The sequence below is a fragment of the Cantharellus anzutake genome, assembly GCF_015039405.1.
Source record: "Cantharellus anzutake strain C23 chromosome Unknown EI90scaffold_246, whole genome shotgun sequence".
NCBI classification, from domain to species: domain Eukaryota; kingdom Fungi; phylum Basidiomycota; class Agaricomycetes; order Cantharellales; family Hydnaceae; genus Cantharellus; species Cantharellus anzutake.
The window spans coordinates 5,553-14,350 of record NW_024067196.1 but is presented as its reverse complement, the minus strand read 5'-3'; the positions used below and the strand labels follow the sequence as shown (position 1 = coordinate 14,350).

Genomic DNA, 8,798 nt, shown 5'->3' with positions numbered 1-8,798 from the left:
ATGTGACTTTCTTTTTATGTTTGTATCGGACTCTTCCATGACAACTGTACAGACAGTTAGTTAGAGGTTACACAGAGTATCAGCACCATACTCAAAAGGACCACACACCTACCCTAGAGATAGAGAGACCTACCCCCCCCCAGACCTGAGTTGTGAGTCACTGCATTTTGAGGTAAAATATCCAAGCTCGGATATTACCAGAATCCCCATGGAATCCTGGAAGTATCCGACACTGGATATTGAAGTATTCCATATCGAATATAACCAGTTACCCCCCGTCATATTTCTCGGATACAACATGGATACAAGACAGCCCAAGAAGGGTCATGGGGATATATTGCTCATAAACACTCTTGAATAAAACCAGGATATCGCTGACATTATGAATTGCAAATATATTGATATATTGGTCAAAAGTTTTCACAGTAAATACATCCAAATACAACGTCCTGAGCTTTTCCAAAGCTCAGGATCAGCTAGCGAGTTTGTACACAGTACTAGTGCACTCGTTGAACAGAGCCCTGAGGTAACACATGAATTTAAGGTCAAGTCTCAAAATGGCCACATCCATACCTTCCGGCCCTGGGTCAGCAGACAATCACCCCAATGCAACCCTCTCCAATGTCCAACAAGTGCCTAGAACTCCAAATACCAGCCAAATGGCAGGTGCCTATATGGCTGAACAAGGTCAGTTTGGAGCCCCACCTTGGGCAAGCGCGCACTTCAATGGATACTGGGCTGGAGGTACATATGTCTCAACTTTCTGCGAGCTTGAAGCAAGTAAGTACTGATCGCTGGGCCAACAGGGACACCAACCCCAGTATACATACCTCCAATGAGTGAGGCCATGCACCCAAATAGCCACCACCATGCGTTCCCAGATACAAGTATTCCTCCATCCATTTCAAGCCACAGTTTCAGCCAATCATCTTTGAACTCCAGTCAGAGTAGTAGTCAGAGTACCAGTCAGATGCCTTCATTGTGTGAGGAAGACATTGCAGCGATAAGAAAGGCACTGCTGCCTGAGTTCCGAGCACTAGTAGAGACCACTATTGATGCTCGGCTGGAGGAGCTGAAGAACAGTACTAGTACTGATCTCCATACAGAGAGCCCTTCTGCCATGAGAGGAAAGAAGAAATGGCCAAAGGGCCTTCAACTAAGTAACCATGCTCACAGAGGTCTGCTTGAGCTGACGAACTCCAACAGAAAATCATGAGGGAAACTTTTTTAGACATAATTGGATGCAACATTCGACGACCATCTGGCAAGGAACTGCGAGCCATTTACCTCGAGCAAGAAAGGTCAACTCTGAGGGCAGATGGCACAGAGATTCTCCAGCCAGATTTTGATGCTGGTTTAACCAATACAGCCAACAAAGCGGTGATTAACAAGGTAGTTCGAGTCTGCTCTAACAATGAAGTAAGTTGAGATTGGTATGCTGTAATCCCAACACCTGAGCAACCCTATAGGAGTTCAAAAAGAAGCTCGACGATGGCAGTTTGACCCAAGGGATGCTTGACACCGGCATCAAGGGTTACTTCAGTCACTTACGGGAGCAGTGGAGTTTGACCGGATCAACAGAGGGAGAGACCAAGTTGAGCCGTGATCGTGAATGGAATGCACAGCGCAACAGGGACACTGCGGTATGAAGTTCCCTTACACTGCATCTCAGAAGCTGAAGGCCGGTCCATGCAGAAAGCACTACGGTGACGTGAAATGATTGTGGGGGTGGCAGAGAAGCTAAGGATTGAGCCTGATCAACTAGGCTCTCTGGTTCTGTCAGATTATATGTCAACCGACGAGCCAACAGGAACACCCTGGGTATTCAAATGCAAGCAGCTTGCATGGAGAGCATCAAAGGTATTATCGAGAGTCTACTCGTTTGAAGTACAGATGCTGAGCAGTAACATTCGGCGCAGTGTGTCTGGATGATGTATGCTCCGGACAATGCTTGCATCGCAAAGTATGCAGTAGATGCATCGGGGAAAAGGAGTATCCCTCAAAATACACATCAACCTGCGGTGCATGCAGAGGGCGTTTCATATTCTATCCCTCCCCACATGCGACAAATCCCGCTTGGTCTCATTGCGAGGGACTTCGATGTTTCAGAGCTGGCCACATCTCCGACTCTGGACTGGTGGGAGCAGCTGGTAATCCCCGATGATATGATCCGTCCAGAGGATCTTGAAGTGATCAGGGAGCTAGAGGAGAGAGAGGCAGCCTATGTTGTAGTTATTTCTCTTCATTTTCTATTCAATCTGTGCTCCATATAGTGTCATGTGACTGCCAAGTCGCTCTTTACTGTTCTTACTACTGTAATAACACTAAAGTGCTACTCAGACTGAGGTATCCTGCTGAGATACAATAGCCTACAATGCCGACATCGAAGACCACTAGTACTTTGAACTCAGCCAAGAATATTGCTAGTAGTAGCTGGAAACAAGAGCAAGCGCTTAGTACTTGAACAAGTTCGTCGTGCGACAGTAAACAAATACGAGTAAACAAATAAAAACATCTCAATGCCACATAATATTTTAACGCTCCCATAGACTTCTGTCCCCGAGGATCATAAACCCCGATGACACACACCCGTATACTCTCCCTTTTGTAATGACAATCCCCTCATGTACCCACTAAGTACTGGACAGGATAGCCGCACTGCCACATGATACGAGGCTGTGGGGTAATAACCAGATTCTCCTCCTCCTCCCATAGACCCCCATAGCCAATCTAGATACCATTGCCATCCTAGTGGAAGTTCTTAGATCATTAAAGATGGGTTTCGACCAATCATTTGGATAGGAGCCATACCGGATTTAATGTGATAGTAACCCATCGTTTTCCTCCCTCGATCTCAAGTTCCAAACGGGCCAGGTGGCTTTTGATGCTATCGAGTGGGATCCAGGTCAATCCATCATTAGCCCACCACTTATCTGCATGCCAAAGTTTTATATGAGCATGTTATTGTATCTCAGCAGGATACCTCAGTCTGAGTAGCACTTTAGTGTTATTACAGTAGTAAGAACAGTAAAGAGCGACTTGGCAGTCACATGACACTATATGGAGCACAGATTGAATAGAAAATGAAGAGAAATAACTACAACACATGTTGTGCACTGTTAGGGTCGGAACATGAGATTCAATTCGCTGGATTAATGTTGACTGTGCTCACAACGGAGTCCAGACAGTGTTATGCCTTGGTTCCCATGGCACAAACCAGCGTACCATGCCAACAGCTATTCGGCACTCACCCAGACATGGATCGGAATCCAATGACAGGGTGTGCACCACCTCACAACTCTCCTTGCCTCCATCTCTCGTTCTGCCGACCTCTCCCGACGAAACTGCTCTTGCGCCAAGTCCAACTCAGTATAGTCCATGGGTGGTAGGATGGAAGGGAGTGGGAATATCGTCCCCCACGCATCCCATAACAACCGCGTGTATGCAACAAAGTTGCGGTATCGAAAATCCGTCGTAGAGATTCCATCTCCTATCCTACGTTGCATTACCCCTAGACATTCCAGGACGATGAAATAATAATCGTCATTCGTCAACTCTCCTTCGTGAGTTGCAGTGAACATCTTCTCCACCGCATGTGCCGCATCTGCCGTTCTCGTGAATTGGAGCTGGAACCGATCGTGCATGAGTTGGATCTTCGTGCCCGATTCCCTAAGTCCACCCATCAACGTCATAGTCCGCTCGTTGAGATGGTAAATGAGAGTTTCCTGTTCCTTCAAGGCTTCGTATAAAAGCTTAACCCACTCATCATGTTCACTCTTGAAGTTCCGCCCCATCTCCAGTAACTCGTCCGTCCATTCCCTAGCCTCCACAATACAGTCCACAACGTCTCTACTGGCCACTATCATCGGCATGTGGGGGGCCCGCTTCAGTGACTCCCTAACTTTGTTCTTCTCTGCCGTCCTCTCATCATCTGCCTGCCTCTTCTTCTCGTCCTCTTTCTCTCGTTGTTGCTCCTCTCTTATCACGTCGGCAAAGGAACGTTCGTCCTTCGGCTCATCAGTCGGTGGGGAGGCCCGCGCCGTCCACGGTCCATCGCGCTTCTTCCAATCACCATCCTTAGGTGAGTTGCCCCGCCTCCTCTTATTCGCTCGCCTACTCGTGTTCAGATCTGGCGTTCTCTCTTTCGACTTCGGCGAGGAGGAGATGGGTCCCTGGTTCAGTGGGGGTGTCGCATTCCTTCGCCTCTCCGCCTCTAGTTCTCATCTCAATTGGGCCACTTCCGCTGCGTAGTTATCTGTCAGGGCACACCCGCCTGACCCGGGTCCACCCGGACCCACCCGGCCACACCACACCCGCTCCCCACTGTCCAACCCTCTCCCTCCTCCTTCCTCTGTCTCTCCTCCTCTTTCCTTTCTCTCTTTCTTCCCCTTTCTTTATCTCATTCCTCTCATCTTCCTTTTCTTGTTTATTTCCTTCTATCTACACGGACCACCCTCCTTTGTATCAATGTACTATTGACCCGTCCGGCCCACACACCCCGGACAGCTCCCCGCTGTGCCCAGCACTCGCGCATGCAGCGGACGCTCTCGGGATCCCCCACAGGGATACCCGGATGCCTGCGGCTGTCTCTGAGGGTGACATGGCACTCGTCATGTGACTCAAGCCGCATGTACATAAATGTACCTGAAGTGGGAACCGAAGAAGTAACCTTCTTCTCACATTCTCCACTTCAGTCTAAGTGGCCAGGGACTGCTGTCCCTTCCCGGACCCGCCAGCACGCACGCCCGGTTTGCACCCCGCGAGGGCCCTTCTGCCGGGCGATACATCCGGACCCCCTCTACCCCGGACGCGTCCCTGACATTATCGATCTTCTGAGCTATCTCACGCTCAAACTTAGGCTCCGTGGGCGTGATTCTAGGAGGTGAGGAATTTCGCCCAGGTACAGGAGGTCGAAGATGGGGCGGACCTGACAGTCCTCCTAATCCACGACTTCCTTTCTGGTACGCAGATCCTCGTTGCATTGGATAATTCCTGTCTGGCTTAGAGGCTCTCGCAGCGTTCACTCTCCCTGAGTCATTGGGGTGACTGCTCTCTGCCATGTTGCACTCAAAAGAAAAACTGCGCGTTTTTATGCTCCCGTTCTCATCTGAGACCGTCTCCATAGATGGCATAGTCTGTGTCTCAACAAGTTCGATCACGTTGCCGCCATTCTGAATTGGTGGCTGCGCTGCGCTTAGCTTCGGTTCCGAGGGCGCTACAACTTCTATCTCTGGGTCACCCAATCCTAACATCTGATCTGAACTTTTCTGCTCTGAATCCATGACGATCGGGAAGGAGTGCCAGGGCATGAAGTAACCACATGGGCCGTACGGATTCCACAAGTCACTCCACATTGCCGGAGGATCTTTCGACTGAGACACTTGCGCTCTAATCTCATCTCTAACCTCGTCGTCGTCAACTGTCTGATACAAATACTCGCTAGGACTGAAGCTGAGGGACTCCTCAACCACAGTTGAGCAAAGGCTGAGAGGCCTTAGCTCTTTAAACTCAACGTCCTGCTCGCTGTAACCTGAATCGCTGAACTCTGAACTGTCCGCGCACTCATCATGCATTTCGACTATGCTAGAGCGAAGGCTGGGAGGCCTAAGCTCTCTTGACTTTGTCTCTCGCTCAGTTGTCGCTGTCTGAACATGAATCGCTCGCTCAACTTTCGCCTGAGGCAAACACTCTGGCATTGCAGACTCGATCACATCAAACTCACGTGATCTGGGTGCGTCCGCTGCCATCACATCCAATGAACTTTCGTTGCTGGTCTCATACTCCATCGTACCAAGAAAAACTCGTTCTGAGGTGCCATCGTGGCCGCTGCTCATCGTACTCGACTCGTCGTCGTCAAACTTAAACGGTATTTCGTAACTTCCTTCCTGCGGTCTGATCTGACTACTGTGAACTTCGTCTAAATCCATCGTCTCATCAATCGAATTGCCTGGGGACTCTGGTGCAGGGACGATCGCGCACTCTCCAATTCTAACTTCATCTCCGCTGGCCAGTGACTCCGTGTCATATTGCTCTCGTACGCAGTCAAACTCATCGTCTCTGCTCATCCGTTCAAACGACTCGTTACTAACTTGACTTTCGTGTCCATCTAGGTTGGCAATCGATGCCCGTCCGTCATCAAAACTCGAATCCACACTTGGAATCACGACATCTTCCCTAATCTCTGAGTCAATCGTCAACTCCGCACGCATCACACATGGACTACGACGAAGGCCTGGAGGCCTGAGCTCTTTAAGCTGGGGCTCTCACACTCGGGGCCTCACTCGACTACCGTGCTCAATCGTCCGTGTAAGTTTCTCATCACTTCCTAGTTCCAAAACTCTCGGCACTACTCGATCTGCTGACGCAATCTCTGCATCTACGTTGACACAGATGGTGAAACCGTCTGCCCGTTCCGTCTTACTGACTGAATCACTCTGGGCCGAAGTATACTTGGCCCGATCATCGTCATCCTTAACTTCCGCGTCGAGGTTGGCTACCTCTTTCGAAATCGATGAAACCTCTGTGTTCATCGCTTTCACTTCCACTTCTACTTCGTCTTCTTCGTCCATCATGTACTCTACCACATTTGTCTGTCTCGTAGGAATTCTATGAATTTTCATTGCAGCTGTCAAGCATTTGTTGAGTTTGTAAGAAGTCCCAAAGATCATTCCCAACGGAATGGTGACATTCTGGTCCATCAAACACTCGAACAAGTCGTCGTTCTTGACGCGTTCTTGCAACTCTGAAGCAAATCGATAAGCTGGAACTGACTTCTGTCTGAAACTCGCCCGCTTCGGGTCCTGCACTTCAACGTTCTCAGGCAACTTCTTAGTCTTACTCGAGCTGGAAACTGCTCTCGGGTTCGACGCAACCTGAGGGTCAGCTCTTTGCTTTCCCTTGTCTCGCGAAGGTGGCTCTTCTCGATCTACATCCATTCTTGATGGACTACTCGACCCTGGAGACGGTCTCTTAAGAATCACCGGTGGCTTAGCCGGCAGTTCAACATACACCTGACTCAGTGGCGCTGCGTTCTTTCTCAACTCATCTTGCGGAATCGATCTAACTTGGGGTGGAGGTGGTTGAGGACTCATCGGCCGTTCATATGGCTTCGATCTCACCGACCTCCCCTTCTCTTTCTCCGTTCTCTCGGCTGGAAACACTTCGTACACAGCATCTCCTAACCCTCCAAACTCGTGAATCGCTGTCTCAGACTTGCGCATCCATTCTAAGTTGGCTGTGGTGCGCATCGCAGCTTTCTGTCTTATCAATTGCGCTAACTTCTCTTCTCCAAAAGCATGGGGTAGCCTACTTCCATCTGCCATAACCAATCTATTGGTGGCATCGAGCTTCAACACACCCGCCGCTAAGAATGCTCTCGTCTCGGGGCAATCCTTAACTCCGTGCCCCTCGTCCTCACACATGTAACACTTCAACGTTCCGCCCGTGGACACCTGAGGTCTGACTCTAGGTCTTTCATGCACTCTAGCAAGTTGAATCGTCAGCTTGCTAATCCTATCCGCCAGATCGTCCATGTTGGACTTGAAACCCGCATCCGGCTCGACTCTAGGAGCTGCAACTGGCGGCTCTGGTTTCTTATCCACAGACTTCGACGTCTCTGCCATCGCTGGCGACTTCTTCTGGACTCTCTTCACTGGTACCTTCTTCACTACCTCTTGGCACTTCCGAACCATGCGCCTCATTCTATCATCATCCGTCGACTCCGCATCTGAACTCTCATCACTACTACCCGAACTCGACTCCGAATCACTATTTGATCCGTCATCATCACTATCCGAATCAATATCTGAATCGTCGTCGCGATACAAGTCATGCTTCAGCAGATGCTTCGCCATCGCAACAACTTGGCTCATCGATGGGGGCTTCGTAAGGTCCGTCCATCTACCCTGCGCTTTCAACTCGTGCTTGATAAGCTTTCTGAAACTCTTCGGCTTTATTCCTCTAAAAAAGCAATTGTCGCGCTCCACCGTGTGGAGAACTCCTCTCTCCTCAAGTGAAGAGGCCATTACCTGAAACTTCCGCCAATAATCGTCGAACTGAGATCGGTGTCTAATCTTGCGGTCTTTCTTGACGAACTTTCTAAGGTCTCGCATCCGATATACTCGATCTTCGTGCTCTGCAGGGTAGAAGTTCAGTAACTCCGACTTGAGCTGACTCCAAAGCTTAGTCTTAAACGAGGTGAGTGTCCTGATAAACTTCGCCTCCCGCTCCGTGCAGTATGAAACAACGTATTCACACTTCTGCACATTCGACAGCTGTGCACTCCGTGCCTGCAACTCGAACTCATACAGAAACTTCTTCACCTTCTTCCCTCTAAACCTCGGTGCTTCTCTACTCCATGGCCCTGGCATGCATGTAACTGTTGTGTGTATAAGATGAAATGTCGGACTAGCAAGTTTATCGCTCAGTCCCATTGTACGTGAACTAGAATAGATTAAAAAGTAATCGCCTAGCGAGTTTATCGCTGGTGGACTAATGTTTAATACATGATTTAAAACATGATATAACCAACATACCTCAGTCCCGTTGTACGTGAACTGAGGGAAGGTTGGGTTGTCCAAAAATTGGGGTTTTATAGTCAGGCGCTATGAATGCGCACTGACTTTGGCACGGATGCCACCAAGAAAGGCAATAGGTGTAAATCTAAACACCACACGACTCAACATCACCAAACGTGAGTTGGTCATAGCGAACACCATAATACCAAGAATTCTAACAGTGTGAACAGTTGCGGCCGCGACTCCAGCCACACTCTGATGAATCCCATCCAACTCCGGTGC

At 49.4% G+C, this 8,798-nt stretch overlaps 2 protein-coding genes across 2 annotated transcripts; one reads left to right on the top strand and one right to left on the bottom strand.

The window, feature by feature from the left end:
* Window positions 1-557: 557 nt before the first annotated feature.
* On the top strand, window positions 558-1,649 carry EI90DRAFT_3023989 (uncharacterized protein; the record flags this gene model as incomplete). The annotated part of the gene is made up of 4 exons (XM_039057882.1): window positions 558-780; window positions 807-1,178; window positions 1,232-1,419; window positions 1,470-1,649. 4 exons carry the CDS (start codon window positions 558-560, stop codon window positions 1,647-1,649), a joined length of 963 nt encoding a protein of 320 aa, XP_038907708.1.
* Window positions 1,650-3,236: 1,587 nt separating this feature from the next.
* EI90DRAFT_3138961 (uncharacterized protein) lies at window positions 3,237-8,369 on the bottom strand (the record flags this gene model as incomplete). The annotated part of the gene is made up of 3 exons (XM_039064913.1): window positions 3,237-4,172; window positions 4,821-6,232; window positions 6,290-8,369. 3 exons carry the CDS (start codon window positions 8,367-8,369, stop codon window positions 3,237-3,239), a joined length of 4,428 nt encoding a protein of 1,475 aa, XP_038907707.1.
* Window positions 8,370-8,798: the final 429 nt, after the last annotated feature.